Here is a 16,649-nt window from a genome sequence, read left to right as displayed (position 1 = left end):
GATATTTTCTCTTTAAAAAAAAATACAGAAAGCTCAATTTCCAATCATTCAAGGTTATTGTTTTTTCGTTTAGTTATTTCAGCAATGTTCTCGGATATTTTCTCTTTAAAAAAAAATACAGAAAGCTCAATTTCCAATCATTCAAGGTTATTGTTTTTTCGTTTAGTTATTTCAGCAATGTTCTCGGATATTTTCTCTTTAAAAAAAAATACAGAAAGCTCAATTTCCAATCATTCAAGGTTATTGTTTTTTCGTTTAGTTATTTCAGCAATGTTCTCGGATATTTTCTCTTTAAAAAAAAATACAGAAAGCCCAATTTCCAATCATTCAAGGTTATTGTTTTTTCGTTTAGTTATTTCAGCAATGTTCTCGGATATTTTCTCTTTAAAAAAATACAGAAAGCCAATTTTCAATCATTCAAGGTTATTGTTTTTTCGTTTAGTTATTTCAGCAATGTTCTCGGATATTTTCTCTTTAAAAAAAAATACAGAAAGCCCAATTTCCAATCATTCAAGGTTATTGTTTTTTCGTTTAGTTATTTCAGCAATGTTCTCGGATATTTTCTCTTTAAAAAAAAATACAGAAAGCTCAATTTCCAATCATTCAAGGTTATTGTTTTTTCGTTTAGTTATTTCAGCAATGTTCTCGGATATTTTCTCTTTAAAAAAAATACAGAAAGCCAATTTCCAATCATTCAAGGTTATTGTTTTTTCGTTTAGTTATTTCAGCAATGTTCTCGGATATTTTCTCTTTTAAAAAAAAAATACAGAAAGCCCAATTTCCAATCATTCAAGGTTATTGTTTTTTCGTTTAGTTATTTCAGCAATGTTCTCGGATATTTTCTCTTTAAAAAAAAATACAGAAAGCCCAATTTCCAATCATTCAAGGTTATTGTTTTTTCGTTTAGTTATTTCAGCAATGTTCTCGGATATTTTCTCTTTAAAAAAAAATACAGAAAGCTCAATTTCCAATCATTCAAGGTTATTGTTTTTTCGTTTAGTTATTTAAGCAATGTTCTCGGATATTTTCTCTTTTAAAAAAAATACAGAAAGCCCAATTTCCAATCATTCAAGGTTATTGTTTTTTCGTTTAGTTATTTCAGCAATGTTCTCGGATATTTTCTCTTTTAAAAAAAAAATACAGAAAGCCCAATTTCCAATCATTCAAGGTTATTGTTTTTTCGTTTAGTTATTTCAGCAATGTTCTCGGATATTTTCTCTTTAAAAAAAAATACAGAAAGCTCAATTTCCAATCATTCAAGGTTATTGTTTTTTCGTTTAGTTATTTCAGCAATGTTCTCGGATATTTTCTCTTTAAAAAAAAATACAGAAAGCCCAATTTCCAATCATTCAAGGTTATTGTTTTTTCGTTTAGTTATTTCAGCAATGTTCTCGGATATTTTCTCTTTAAAAAAAAATACAGAAAGCCCAATTTCCAATCATTCAAGGTTATTGTTTTTTCGTTTAGTTATTTCAGCAATGTTCTCGGATATTTTCTCTTTAAAAAAAAATACAGAAAGCTCAATTTCCAATCATTCAAGGTTATTGTTTTTTCGTTTAGTTATTTCAGCAATGTTCTCGGATATTTTCTCTTTTAAAAAAAATACAGAAAGCCCAATTTCCAATCATTCAAGGTTATTGTTTTTTCGTTTAGTTATTTCAGCAATGTTCTCGGATATTTTCTCTTTTAAAAAAAAAATACAGAAAGCCCAATTTCCAATCATTCAAGGTTATTGTTTTTTCGTTTAGTTATTTCAGCAATGTTCTCGGATATTTTCTCTTTAAAAAAAAATACAGAAAGCTCAATTTCCAATCATTCAAGGTTATTGTTTTTTCGTTTAGTTATTTCAGCAATGTTCTCGGATATTTTCTCTTTAAAAAAAAATACAGAAAGCCCAATTTCCAATCATTCAAGGTTATTGTTTTTTCGTTTAGTTATTTCAGCAATGTTCTCGGATATTTTCTCTTTAAAAAAAAATACAGAAAGCCCAATTTCCAATCATTCAAGGTTATTGTTTTTTCGTTTAGTTATTTCAGCAATGTTCTCGGATATTTTCTCTTTAAAAAAAATACAGAAAGCTAATTTCCAATCATTCAAGGTTATTGTTTTTTTCGTTTAGTTATTTCAGCAATGTTCTCGGATATTTTCTCTTTAAAAAAAAATACAGAAAGCCCAATTTCCAATCATTCAAGGTTATTGTTTTTTCGTTTAGTTATTTCAGCAATGTTCTCGGATATTTTCTCTTTAAAAAAAAATACAGAAAGCTCAATTTCCAATCATTCAAGGTTATTGTTTTTCGTTTAGTTATTTCAGCAATGTTCTCGGATATTTTCTCTTTAAAAAAAATACAGAAAGCTCAATTTCCAATCATTCAAGGTTATTGTTTTTTCGTTTAGTTATTTCAGCAATGTTCTCGGATATTTTCTCTTTAAAAAAAATACAGAAAGCCCAATTTCCAATCATTCAAGGTTATTGTTTTTTCGTTTAGTTATTTCAGCAATGTTCTCGGATATTTTCTCTTTAAAAAAAATACAGAAAGCCAATTTTCAATCATTCAAGGTAATTGTTTTTTCGTTTAGTTATTTCAGCAATGTTCTCGGATATTTTCTCTTTAAAAAAAAATACAGAAAGCCCAATTTCCAATCATTCAAGGTTATTGTTTTTTCGTTTAGTTATTTCAGCAATGTTCTCGGATATTTTCTCTTTAAAAAAATACAGAAAGCCCAATTTCCAATCATTCAAGGTTATTGTTTTTTCGTTTAGTTATTTCAGCAATGTTCTCGGATATTTTCTCTTTAAAAAAAAATACAGAAAGCCCAATTTCCAATCATTCAAGGTTATTGTTTTTTCGTTTAGTTATTTCAGCAATGTTCTCGGATATTTTCTCTTTAAAAAAAAATACAGAAAGCTCAATTTCCAATCATTCAAGGTTATTGTTTTTTCGTTTAGTTATTTCAGCAATGTTTTCGGATATTTTCTCTTTAAAAAAAATACAGAAAGCCAATTTCCAATCATTCAAGGTTATTGTTTTTTCGTTTAGTTATTTCAGCAATGTTCTCGGATATTTTCTCTTTTAAAAAAAAATACAGAAAGCCCAATTTCCAATCATTCAAGGTTATTGTTTTTTCGTTTAGTTATTTCAGCAATGTTCTCGGATATTTTCTCTTTAAAAAAAAATACAGAAAGCCCAATTTCCAATCATTCAAGATTATTGTTTTTTCGTTTAGTTATTTCAGCAATGTTCTCGGATATTTTCTCTTTAAAAAAAAATACAGAAAGCTCAATTTCCAATCATTCAAGGTTATTGTTTTTTCGTTTAGTTATTTCAGCAATGTTCTCGGATATTTTCTCTTTTAAAAAAAAAATACAGAAAGCCCAATTTCCAATCATTCAAGGTTATTGTTTTTTCGTTTAGTTATTTCAGCAATGTTCTCGGATATTTTCTCTTTTAAAAAAAAATACAGAAAGCTCAATTTCCCATCATTCAAGGTTATTGTTTTTTCGTTTAGTTATTTCAGCAATGTTCTCGGATATTTTCTCTTTAAAAAAAAATACAGAAAGCTCAATTTCCAATCATTCAAGATTATTGTTTTTTCGTTTAGTTATTTCAGCAATGTTCTCGGATATTTTCTCTTTAAAAAAAAAATACAGAAAGCTCAATTTCCAATCATTCAAGGTTATTGTTTTTTCGTTTAGTTATTTCAGCAATGTTCTCGGATATTTTCTCTTTTAAAAAAAAAATACAGAAAGCTCAATTTCCAATCATTCAAGGTTATTGTTTTTTCGTTTAGTTATTTCAGCAATGTTCTCGGATATTTTCTCTTTAAAAAAATACAGAAAGCTCAATTTCCAATCATTCAAGATTATTGTTTTTTCGTTTAGTTATTTCAGCAATGTTCTCGGATATTTTCTCTTTAAAAAAAAAATACAGAAAGCTCAATTTCCAATCATTCAAGATTATTGTTTTTTCGTTTAGTTATTTCAGCAATGTTCTCGGATATTTTCTCTTTTAAAAAAAAATACAGAAAGCTCAATTTCCAATCATTCAAGATTATTGTTTTTTCGTTTAGTTATTTCAGCAATGTTCTCGGATATTTTCTCTTTAAAAAAAATACAGAAAGCTCAATTTCCAATCATTCAAGATTATTGTTTTTTCGTTTAGTTATTTCAGCAATGTTCTCGGATATTTTCTCTTTTAAAAAAAAAATACAGAAAGCTCAATTTCCAATCATTCAAGGTTATTGTTTTTTCGTTTAGTTATTTCAGCAATGTTCTCGGATATTTTCTCTTTAAAAAAAAATACAGAAAGCTGAATTTCCAATCATTCAAGGTTATTGTTTTTTCGTTTAGTTATTTCAGCAATGTTCTCGGATATTTTCTCTTTAAAAAAAATACAGAAAGCCAATTTCCAATCATTCAAGGTTATTGTTTTTTCGTTTAGTTATTTCAGCAATGTTCTCGGATATTTTCTCTTTAAAAAAAATACAGAAAGCCCAATTTCCAATCATTCAAGGTTATTGTTTTTTCGTTTAGTTATTTCAGCAATGTTCTCGGATATTTTCTCTTTTAAAAAAAAAATACAGAAAGCTCAATTTCCAATCATTCAAGGTTATTGTTTTTTCGTTTAGTTATTTCAGCAATGTTCTCGGATATTTTCTCTTTAAAAAAAATACAGAAAGCCAATTTCCAATCATTCAAGGTTATTGTTTTTTCGTTTAGTTATTTCAGCAATGTTCTCGGATATTTTCTCTTTTAAAAAAAAAATACAGAAAGCTCAATTTCCAATCATTCAAGGTTATTGTTTTTTCGTTTAGTTATTTCAGCAATGTTCTCGGATATTTTCTCTTTAAAAAAAAATACAGAAAGCTCAATTTCCAATCATTCAAGGTTATTGTTTTTTCGTTTAGTTATTTCAGCAATGTTCTCGGATATTTTCTCTTTAAAAAAAAATACAGAAAGCTCAATTTCCAATCATTCAAGGTTATTGTTTTTTCGTTTAGTTATTTCAGCAATGTTCTCGGATATTTTCTCTTTAAAAAAAAATACAGAAAGCCCAATTTCCAATCATTCAAGGTTATTGTTTTTTCGTTTAGTTATTTCAGCAATGTTCTCGGATATTTTCTCTTTAAAAAAAATACAGAAAGCCAATTTCCAATCATTCAAGGTTATTGTTTTTTCGTTTAGTTATTTCAGCAATGTTCTCGGATATTTTCTCTTTTAAAAAAAAAATACAGAAAGCCCAATTTCCAATCATTCAAGGTTATTGTTTTTTCGTTTAGTTATTTCAGCAATGTTCTCGGATATTTTCTCTTTTAAAAAAAAAATACAGAAAGCCCAATTTCCAATCATTCAAGGTTATTGTTTTTTCGTTTAGTTATTTCAGCAATGTTCTCGGATATTTTCTCTTTTAAAAAAAAAATACAGAAAGCCCAATTTCCAATCATTCAAGGTTATTGTTTTTTCGTTTAGTTATTTCAGCAATGTTCTCGGATATTTTCTCTTTTAAAAAAAAAATACAGAAAGCCCAATTTCCAATCATTGAAGGTTATTGTTTTTTCGTTTAGTTATTTCAGCAATGTTCTCGGATATTTTCTCTTTAAAAAAAAATACAGAAAGACCAATTTTCAATCATTCAAGGTAATTGTTTTTTCGTTTAGTTATTTCAGCAATGTTCTCGGATATTTTCTCTTTAAAAAAAAATACAGAAAGCTCAATTTCCAATCATTCAAGGTTATTGTTTTTTCGTTTAGTTATTTCAGCAATGTTCTCGGATATTTTCTCTTTAAAAAAAATACAGAAAGCCAATTTCCAATCATTCAAGGTTATTGTTTTTTCGTTTAGTTATTTCAGCAATGTTCTCGGATATTTTCTCTTTTAAAAAAAAAATACAGAAAGCCCAATTTCCAATCATTCAAGGTTATTGTTTTTTCGTTTAGTTATTTCAGCAATGTTCTCGGATATTTTCTCTTTTAAAAAAAAAATACAGAAAGCCCAATTTCCAATCATTCAAGGTTATTGTTTTTTCGTTTAGTTATTTCAGCAATGTTCTCGGATATTTTCTCTTTTAAAAAAAAATACAGAAAGCCCAATTTCCAATCATTCAAGGTTATTGTTTTTTCGTTTAGTTATTTCAGCAATGTTCTCGGATATTTTCTCTTTTAAAAAAAAAATACAGAAAGCCCAATTTCCAATCATTCAAGGTTATTGTTTTTTCGTTTAGTTATTTCAGCAATGTTCTCGGATATTTTCTCAGTAAAAAAAAATACAGAAAGCTCAATTTCCAATCATTCAAGGTTATTGTTTTTTCGTTTAGTTATTTCAGCAATGTTCTCGGATATTTTCTCTTTTAAAAAAAAATACAGAAAGCTCAATTTCCAATCATTCAAGGTTATTGTTTTTTCGTTTAGTTATTTCAGCAATGTTCTCGGATATTTTCTCTTTAAAAAAAAATACAGAAAGCCCAATTTCCAATCATTCAAGGTTATTGTTTTTTCGTTTAGTTATTTCAGCAATGTTCTCGGATATTTTCTCTTTAAAAAAAAATACAGAAAGCCCAATTTCCAATCATTCAAGGTTATTGTTTTTTCGTTTAGTTATTTCAGCAATGTTCTCGGATATTTTCTCTTTAAAAAAAAATACAGAAAGCCCAATTTCCAATCATTCAAGGTTATTGTTTTTTCGTTTAGTTATTTCAGCAATGTTCTCGGATATTTTCTCTTTAAAAAAAAATACAGAAAGCCCAATTTCCAATCATTCAAGATTATTGTTTTTTCGTTTAGTTATTTCAGCAATGTTCTCGGATATTTTCTCTTTAAAAAAAAATACAGAAAGCTCAATTTCCAATCATTCAAGGTTATTGTTTTTTCGTTTAGTTATTTCAGCAATGTTCTCGGATATTTTCTCTTTAAAAAAAAAATACAGAAAGCTCAATTTCCAATCATTCAAGGTTATTGTTTTTTCGTTTAGTTATTTCAGCAATGTTCTCGGATATTTTCTCTTTTAAAAAAAAAATACAGAAAGCTCAATTTCCAATCATTTAAGGTTATTGTTTTTTCGTTTAGTTATTTCAGCAATGTTCTCGGATATTTTCTCTTTTAAAAAAAAATACAGAAAGCTCAATTTCCAATCATTTAAGGTTATTGTTTTTTCGTTTAGTTATTTCAGCATTGTTCCTGGATATTTTCTCTTTTAAAAAAAAATACAGAAAGCTCAATTTCCAATCATTCAAGGTTATTGTTTTTTCGTTTAGTTATTTCAGCAATGTTCTCGGATATTTTCTCTTTTAAAAAAAAATACAGAAAGCTCATTTTCCAATCATTCAAGGTTATTGTTTTTTCGTTTAGTTATTTCAGCAATGTTCTCGGATATTTTCTCTTTTAAAAAAAATACAGAAAGCTGAATTTCCAATCATTCAAGGTTATTGTTTTTTCGTTTAGTTATTTCAGCAATGTTCTCGGATATTTTCTCTTTAAAAAAAAATACAGAAAGCTCAATTTCCAATCATTCAAGGTTATTGTTTTTTCTTTTAGTTATTTCAGCAATGTTCTCGGATATTTTCTCTTTAAAAAAAAATACAGAAAGCCCAATTTCCAATCATTCAAGGTTATTGTTTTTTCGTTTAGTTATTTCAGCAATGTTCTCGGATATTTTCTCTTTAAAAAAATACAGAAAGCCAATTTCCAATCATTCAAGGTTATTGTTTTTTCGTTTAGTTATTTCAGCAATGTTCTCGGATATTTTCTCTTTAAAAAAAAATACAGAAAGCTCAATTTCCAATCATTCAAGGTTATTGTTTTTTCGTTTAGTTATTTCAGCAATGTTCTCGGATATTTTCTCTTTAAAAAAAAATACAGAAAGCTCAATTTCCAATCATTCAAGGTTATTGTTTTTTCGTTTAGTTATTTCAGCAATGTTCTCGGATATTTTCTCTTTTAAAAAAAAAATACAGAAAGACCAATTTCCAATCATTCAAGGTTATTGTTTTTTCGTTTAGTTATTTCAGCAATGTTCTCGGATATTTTCTCGCTGTAAAAAAAAATACAGAAAGCTCAATTTCCAATCATTCAAGGTTATTGTTTTTTCGTTTAGTTATTTCAGCAATGTTCTCGGATATTTTCTCTTTAAAAAAAAATACAGAAAGCCCAATTTCCAATCATTCAAGATTATTGTTTTTTCGTTTAGTTATTTCAGCAATGTTCTCGGATATTTTCTCTTTAAAAAAAAATACAGAAAGCCCAATTTCCAATCATTCAAGATTATTGTTTTTTCGTTTAGTTATTTCAGCAATGTTCTCGGATATTTTCTCTTTAAAAAAAAATACAGAAAGCTCAATTTCCTATCATTCAAGGTTATTGTTTTTTCGTTTAGTTATTTCAGCAATGTTCTCGGATATTTTCTCTTTTAAAAAAAAAATACAGAAAGCCCAATTTCCAATCATTCAAGGTTATTGTTTTTTCGTTTAGTTATTTCAGCAATGTTCTCGGATATTTTCTCTTTAAAAAAAAATACAGAAAGCTCAATTTCCAATCATTCAAGGTTATTGTTTTTTCGTTTAGTTATTTCAGCAATGTTCTCGGATATTTTCTCTTTTAAAAAAAAAATACAGAAAGCCCAATTTCCAATCATTCAAGGTTATTGTTTTTTCGTTTAGTTATTTCAGCAATGTTCTCGGATATTTTCTCTTTAAAAAAAAATACAGAAAGCTCAATTTCCAATCATTCAAGGTTATTGTTTTTTCGTTTAGTTATTTCAGCAATGTTCTCGGATATTTTCTCTTTAAAAAAAAAAATACAGAAAGCCCAATTTCCAATCATTCAAGGTTATTGTTTTTTCGTTTAGTTATTTCAGCAATGTTCTCGGATATTTTCTCTTTAAAAAAAAATACAGAAAGCTCAATTTCCAATCATTCAAGGTTATTGTTTTTTCGTTTAGTTATTTCAGCAATGTTCTCGGATATTTTCTCTTTTAAAAAAAAAATACAGAAAGCCCAATTTCCAATCATTCAAGGTTATTGTTTTTTCGTTTAGTTATTTCAGCAATGTTCTCGGATATTTTCTCTTTAAAAAAAAATACAGAAAGCTCAATTTCCAATCATTCAAGGTTATTGTTTTTTCGTTTAGTTATTTCAGCAATGTTCTCGGATATTTTCTCTTTAAAAAAAAATACAGAAAGCTCAATTTCCAATCATTCAAGGTTATTGTTTTTTCGTTTAGTTATTTCAGCAATGTTCTCGGATATTTTCTCTTTAAAAAAAATACAGAAAGCCCAATTTCCAATCATTCAAGGTTATTGTTTTTTCGTTTAGTTATTTCAGCAATGTTCTCGGATATTTTCTCTTTTAAAAAAAAAATACAGAAAGCCCAATTTCCAATCATTCAAGGTTATTGTTTTTTCGTTTAGTTATTTCAGCAATGTTCTCGGATATTTTCTCTGTAAAAAAAAATACAGAAAGCTCAATTTCCAATCATTCAAGGTTATTGTTTTTTCGTTTAGTTATATCAGCAATGTTCTCGGATATTTTCTCTTTAAAAAAAAATACAGAAAGCCCAATTTCCAATCATTCAAGGTTATTGTTTTTTCGTTTAGTTATTTCAGCAATGTTCTCGGATATTTTCTCTTTAAAAAAAATACAGAAAGCCCAATTTCCAATCATTCAAGGTTATTGTTTTTTCGTTTAGTTATTTCAGCAATGTTCTCGGATATTTTCTCTTTTAAAAAAAAATACAGAAAGCCCAATTTCCAATCATTCAAGGTTATTGTTTTTTCGTTTAGTTATTTCAGCAATGTTCTCGGATATTTTCTCTTTAAAAAAAAATACAGAAAGCTCAATTTCCAATCATTCAAGGTTATTGTTTTTTCGTTTAGTTATTTCAGCAATGTTCTCGGATATTTTCTCTTTAAAAAAAAATACAGAAAGCTCAATTTCCAATCATTCAAGGTTATTGTTTTTTCGTTTAGTTATTTCAGCAATGTTCTCGGATATTTTCTCTTTAAAAAAAATACAGAAAGCCCAATTTCCAATCATTCAAGGTTATTGTTTTTTCGTTTAGTTATTTCAGCAATGTTCTCGGATATTTTCTCTTTTTTAAAAAAATACAGAAAGCCCAATTTCCAATCATTCAAGGTTATTGTTTTTTCGTTTAGTTATTTCAGCAATGTTCTCGGATATTTTCTCTTTTAAAAAAAATACAGAAAGCTCAATTTCCAATCATTCAAGGTTATTGTTTTTTCGTTTAGTTATTTCAGCAATGTTCTCGGATATTTTCTCTTTAAAAAAAAATACAGAAAGCCCAATTTCCAATCATTCAAGGTTATTGTTTTTTCGTTTAGTTATTTCAGCAATGTTCTCGGATATTTTCTCTTTAAAAAAAAATACAGAAAGCCCAATTTCCAATCATTCAAGGTTATTGTTTTTTCGTTTAGTTATTTCGGCAATGTTCTCGGATATTTTCTCTTTAAAAAAAAATACAGAAAGCCCAATTTCCAATCATTCAAGGTTATTGTTTTTTCGTTTAGTTATTTCAGCAATGTTCTCGGATATTTTCTCTTTTAAAAAAAAAATACAGAAAGCCCAATTTCCAATCATTCAAGGTTATTGTTTTTTCGTTTAGTTATTTCAGCAATGTTCTCGGATATTTTCTCTTTAAAAAAAAATACAGAAAGCTCAATTTCCAATCATTCAAGGTTATTGTTTTTTCGTTTAGTTATTTCAGCAATGTTCTCGGATATTTTCTCTTTAAAAAAAATACAGAAAGCCCAATTTCCAATCATTCAAGGTTATTGTTTTTTCGTTTAGTTATTTCAGCAATGTTCTCGGATATTTTCTCTTTAAAAAAATACAGAAAGCTCAATTTCCATACTATCAGCTACCGTGCATAACATGTCTGTCTCTGTCCTTCTCTGACATGATTTTCAGAATACCTGTCGAATACACCCTTCTCTGATCTAATCATCGTTCTACGCACGTCATTCTTTTTGTATAATCTTTTTCCTTTCTCCTTGCCGTGACGTCATCTCGCACACAGCTCTATCATTTGCATTGTTTTTTGTTTAGATATTACAGCAATGCTCCCGGATATTTTCTCTGGATCAGAAAATCTCGACCGAATCATGAAACATCTACTCAATCAACAAAACTTTGACATCTACAAAGCCATTACTCAGGATCCATTCCAGGTAAAAAGTTTTATTGCGATTAGAAAGACTTGGGTACTGGTACAGCTTTTTAATCGAACAAAAACAAACTGTTTCTTAAAGCTAACCTCGAATCAACCTTAAAATAACTTTTAAATAATCCTAGCCTAACCCTAAATTAACCAACCCCAATGTAGCTTAAATCAATCCTAAATTAAATCTAATTTAATCTTAAATAATCCTAAATTAACCCTAAACTAGCCCTAAACTAACCATAAATTAACCTAACCCTAAACTAACCCTAAGCTAGCCCTAAACTAACTTAGGTACTGGTACAGCTTTTGAACTGAACAAGAATAGTTTCTTAAAGCTAACCTCAAATCGACCCTAAAATAACTCTTAAATAATCCAAGCTTGACCCTAAATTAACCTTAACCTAACCCCAACGTAACTTAAATCAACCCTGAATTAAATTTAATAATTCTAAATTAACTCTAACTAACCTAAATCAGCACTAAATTAATGCTAAATTAACCCTGAACTAACCCTAACCTAACCCTAAACTAGCCCTAAGCTAACCCCTATTATTTTTTGTAAGGCTACTATGTTTTGTGCAAGGCTACTGTTTTTTGTAAGACTACTATTTTTTTGTAAGACTACTATTTTTTTTGTAAGGCTACTATTTTTTTGGAAGGCTACTATTTTTTTGTAAGACTACTATTTTTTTGTAAGACTACTATTCTTTTGTAAGACTACTATTTTTTTTGTAAGGCTACTATTTTTTGTAAGGCTACTATTTTTTGTAAGGCTACTATTTTTGTAAGGGTACTATTTTTTTGTAAGACTACTATTTCTGTATTTTTGAAGGATTTGTAATTTTTTTGTATTGCTGTTTATATTTAGGGGTAGTGCTAGCATTTTATATGTTATTATTTTTTTGTAATGCTGCTGTTTGAGGGATGATGCTATTCTTTTTGTATTGCTATTAATTTTTAGTGGTACTGCTATTATTTTTGTGATGCTATTATTTTTGTGATGCTAGTATATTTTTTGTAATGCTCGTATTTTTTGTAATATTACTATTTTTATTTTTTTAATGTTACGATTTTAAGTTTTTGTGATGCTATTCTTTTTGTATAGATGCATTTCGTTTCAATTGAAAAACTGAGTAGAATTTCTTTCCTTTTTGAGTTCCTTTGCAACTGTCTCAGACACAACGTGTGGGCCCGAGTGTTAAAATGTAACGACACCGTTAAAATGTAATGATCGCGTCGTATTTGTATCAAATTGCATTAAAAAAAAAATAATTTAATGCTATGTTTTTAAAACTGGTTAAGTTGATGCGATCGACACAATTTAATCTACGTTACCGGTCTATCAATTCCAAAAGAGTATCTAGACGGCAGTTCATCATGTAAACAGCTGTATTGCTATTAATATTTTTTTATAATTCTACTTTTCTTCTTTGTATTGCTATTAATTTTTCTTTTTGGTAATGTTATTTTTTGTATTGCTATTTTTTCTTTTTTTTTTTTTTTTGCAATGCTACTATTTTTTGTAATGCCATGCTTTTTGTACGGCTAATAATATTTTAAGGTAAGTGCCACTATTTTTTGTAATGTTACTATTTTTTTAGTTTTTGGTAATGTCAGTATTTTTTGTAATGCTACTTTTTTTTGTAATGCTATGCTTTTTGTACGGCTAATAATATTTTAAGGTAAGTGCCACTATTTTTTGTAATGTTACTATTTTTTTAGTTTTTGGTAATGTCAGTATTTTTTGCAATGCTACTATTTTTTGTAATGCTATGCTTTTTGTACGGCTAATAATATTTTAAGGTAAGTGCCACTATTTTTTGTAATGTTACTATTTTTTTAGTTTTTGGTAATGTCAGTATTTTTTGTAATGCTACTTTTTTGTGGGGGGGTGATGCTATTTTTGTATTGCGATTAATATTATGGGGGGTAGTGCTATTTTTTGTAATGTTAATATTTTTTTTCTAATGCTATTTTTCTTTTTCAATGTTTTGTTTGGTATGCTACTAATATTTTTGGGAGGTAATGTTTCTTTTTGTTTTGTAATGCTATTTTTTTTTCTTTTGGTAATGTCAGTATTTTTTTGTAATGCTACTATTTTGGGGGTAATGCTATTCTTTTTGTATTGCTATTAATATTTTTGGGTGGTGCATGGTTTTTTTGGTTTTTTTTATAATGCTACTATTTTTTTCGTAGGTGATTGGCATCCACTTGAAATCAATTTTGTGCAAATTGATCTCCTCTTACAATGATGGCCCCGAATTATCTGCAATGAACCAAGTTCATAGTTTAATATGTGAGAGTGATCTGCTAACAGAGGGATACCAACAGGCACGTGAACTACTACAGGTAAGCATCGTTTAGACATGGTGTGGCCAAACTATTGCTCACAATCTGTATGTGGCCCATCAAAAGAATTCATACGGCTCACCACCAAATGTTACTAAATGTTTGCGTTTTAAAGTAACTTTGTCTTTCAAATAAATATATTTCGTCTGAATAGTATACAAAACTGTAAAACATCTATATATATAAAAGGCAAAAATCGGTGTGTATGTATGTATGTATGTATGTATGTTTGTTTGTAACGCTAAAACTTTTGAAAGACGGAACCAGAGTTGACAAATTTGGTATCATATTGCACCTTGATCACCCGGATGACAAATATCGAAATTTCACGTCAAACGGACCAGTAGAAAGGGGTCAACTGATCGTTTTTCTCCTAGGGGGGCCCCCCAAAAAACCTGTCATTTTAACGTTATTCAATACGTGTCACGTGACGTGACGTCAGCTCAAACTTTTGACAGACACAACCAAAGTTGACAAATTATGTATCATATTGAACCTTGATCACCCGCATGACAAATATCGAAATTCCACACCAAACGGACCATTAAAAGGGGGTGAACTGATCATTTCTCTCCTAGGGGGGCCCCCCAAAAAACCTGTCATTTAAATGTTAATATTACATAATCCAAAAACGCTTAGTCATGTCACGTGACGTGACGTCAACATCCAGTAATGGCGAACAAATGTAAACAAACACTTTGTTTTACCGATACTTTTGTAATTTCTCTTCTGCTTTGTTCAAGAGATTATTAAACTCCATGACAATGTCTCCAACGTATTTAACTGGTTAAAAATAGTATTTATACAAGAGTTTTAACGAAAAATATCAGGAAAAAATGTACAGGAATAAAAAAAAATTCAGCTTTCAAAATATTCGTCGATAAAAAAACCGATCTTTATATTTACGCTAGCCATTTTGTATATTACCACGTGACCTGCTATCTCTTAAACTGGAGGGGGGGGGATCCACTTGAATCCAACAAAACCAGTAATTTTTTTTTTCTATTATATATACATCATTTTCTATAAAATTAAGTGTAGACTTTATAATTATAACAAAAAATGTTATTCATACTAAAAAAAAAAAACGCTTAGTCATGTCACGTGACGTGACGTCAACATCCACTAATGGCGAACAATTGTACCTATTTACTATGCCTCCCCACGGGACAGAGTTAGACACCAGGGTCGTTTTTTAACGTGGAGAAAAGGTACAAAAATAAAAATTGTCTCAGTCGTGGCGGATTTCTCCTCCACCGAAAGAGAACAAGAAATAGAAGTGCAGCATCTGAAGAACAGATACTACACTTTGATCTTGACCAAAAGGCCAAGAATGCGAACAATTGTAAATAACAACTTTTTTCACAAAACCAACACCGTCTTTCTTTTTTTTCTCTCTCTCACCCACTTACTCTTCCCTCTCTCTCACCCTCTTTCTCTTGACGTCACACCACTGTTAAACTGTGGGGGGGGGGAACACATTCCCAGGCATTATCTCCTATAGATGCACATTTTATTAGAAATTCAGCTTTCAAAATATTAGACGATAATAAAAATATAAAACCAACACCCTCTTTCTCTTTTCTCTCTCTCTCACCAACTTACTCTTCTCTCTCTCTCACCCTCTTTCTCTTGACCTCCTACTACTGTTAAACTGTGTGTGTGTGTGGGGGGGGGGAAGAGGCAGCTTGAAAACCAACAAAAACAGTGCACAGTTTCCCAAGCATTTGGGGTGGGAAGGGGGGGAAGAAGCCGAGCGCACAGTTTCGTGTGAGAGAGAGAGAACAATTCTCAACCTATATACTCAACAAATTTTTTATCTACAGATTTGAAAGTTTGTATATAGGGTATTCAGACATATGGAAATATATCTAGCATAATCTATCTATTATATCTATAAAAGTGAAAATGTGTGTGTGTGTGAGGTAGCCAGAGAGAGAGAGAGAGAGAGAGAGAGAGAGAGAGAGAGAGAGAGAGAGAGACAACAATTCTCAACCTATATATTCAATACATTTTTTATCTACAGATTTGAAAATTTGTATATAGGGTATTCAGACATATGGAAATATATCTAGCATAATCTATCTATTATATCTATAAAAGTGAAAATGTGTGTGTGTGTGTGTGTGTGTGTGTGTGTGTGTGTGCGTAAGAGAGAGAGAGAACAATTCTCAACCTATATACTCAACGTATTTTTATCTACAGATTTTAAACTTTGTATATAGGGTATTCAGACATATAGAAATATATCTAGCATAATCTATACATTATATCTATAAAAGTGAGAATGTGAGTGTGTGAGAGAGAGAGAACAATTCTCAACCTATATATTCAACAAATTTTTTACCTACAGATTTGAAAATTTGTATATTGGGTATTCAGACATATGGAAATATATCTAGCATAATCGATCTATTATATCTATAAAAGTCAGAATGTTTGCGTGTGGTTGTGTGTGTAAGGTTGCGAGAGAGAGAGAGAGAACAATTCTCAACCTATCTATTCAATAAATTTGTTATCTACAGATTTGACCATTTGTATATAGGGTATTCAGACATATGGAAATATATCCAGCATAATCTATCTATTATATCCATAAAAGTGAGAATGTGTGCGTGAGAGAGAGAGAGAGAGAGAGAGAGAGAGAGAGAGTAAGTACAATTCTCACCCTATATATTCAACAAATTTTTTATCTACCGATTAGAAAATTTGTATATAGGGTATTCAGACATATGGAAATATATCTAGCATAATCTATCTATTATATCTATAAAAGTGAGAATGTGTGTGTGAGAGAGAGAGAAAGAGAGAGAGAGAGAACAATTCTCAACCTATATATTCAACTAATTTTTTATCTACAGATTTGAAAATGTGTATATTGGGTATTCAGACATATGTAAATATATCTGGCATAATCTATGTATTATATCTATAAAAGTGTGAATGTGAGTGATGGAAAGAGCAAAAAATTCTCAACCTATATAACCTATAAAAGTGAGAATATGTGTGAGAGAGAGAGAGAGAGAGAGAGAACAATTCTCAACCTATATATTCCACACATTTTTGGGCACAGATTTGGAAATTTGTATATAGGGTAGGCAGACATATAGAAATATATCTAGCATAATCTAT

The 16,649-nt window shown here is 29.1% G+C and overlaps 1 protein-coding gene and 1 pseudogene across 4 annotated transcripts in view; one reads left to right on the top strand and one right to left on the bottom strand.

Moving 5' to 3' along the window:
- The window catches only part of LOC145268835 (uncharacterized), a 1,065,816-nt gene that overhangs the window by 798,458 nt on the left and 250,709 nt on the right, over window positions 1-16,649 (top strand). For all 4 annotated transcript variants that reach the window (XM_080124499.1, XM_080124501.1, XM_080124498.1 and 1 more), the window contains 2 exons: window positions 11,054-11,175; window positions 13,365-13,517. In XM_080124499.1, coding sequence (XP_079980625.1) covers window positions 11,054-11,175; window positions 13,365-13,517 — 275 coding nt within the window. The remainder of the gene's footprint in view (window positions 1-11,053; window positions 11,176-13,364; window positions 13,518-16,649) is intronic.
- On the bottom strand, window positions 14,724-14,857 carry LOC145268950 (U2 spliceosomal RNA; annotated as a pseudogene).

Source organism: Euprymna scolopes, chromosome 44 (genome assembly GCF_053919585.1).
Source record: "Euprymna scolopes isolate OS-2025 chromosome 44, ASM5391958v1, whole genome shotgun sequence".
NCBI lineage: Eukaryota > Metazoa > Mollusca > Cephalopoda > Sepiida > Sepiolidae > Euprymna > Euprymna scolopes.
The sequence above is the reverse complement of the archived record's forward strand: the minus strand, read 5'-3'. Positions and strand labels throughout refer to the sequence as shown.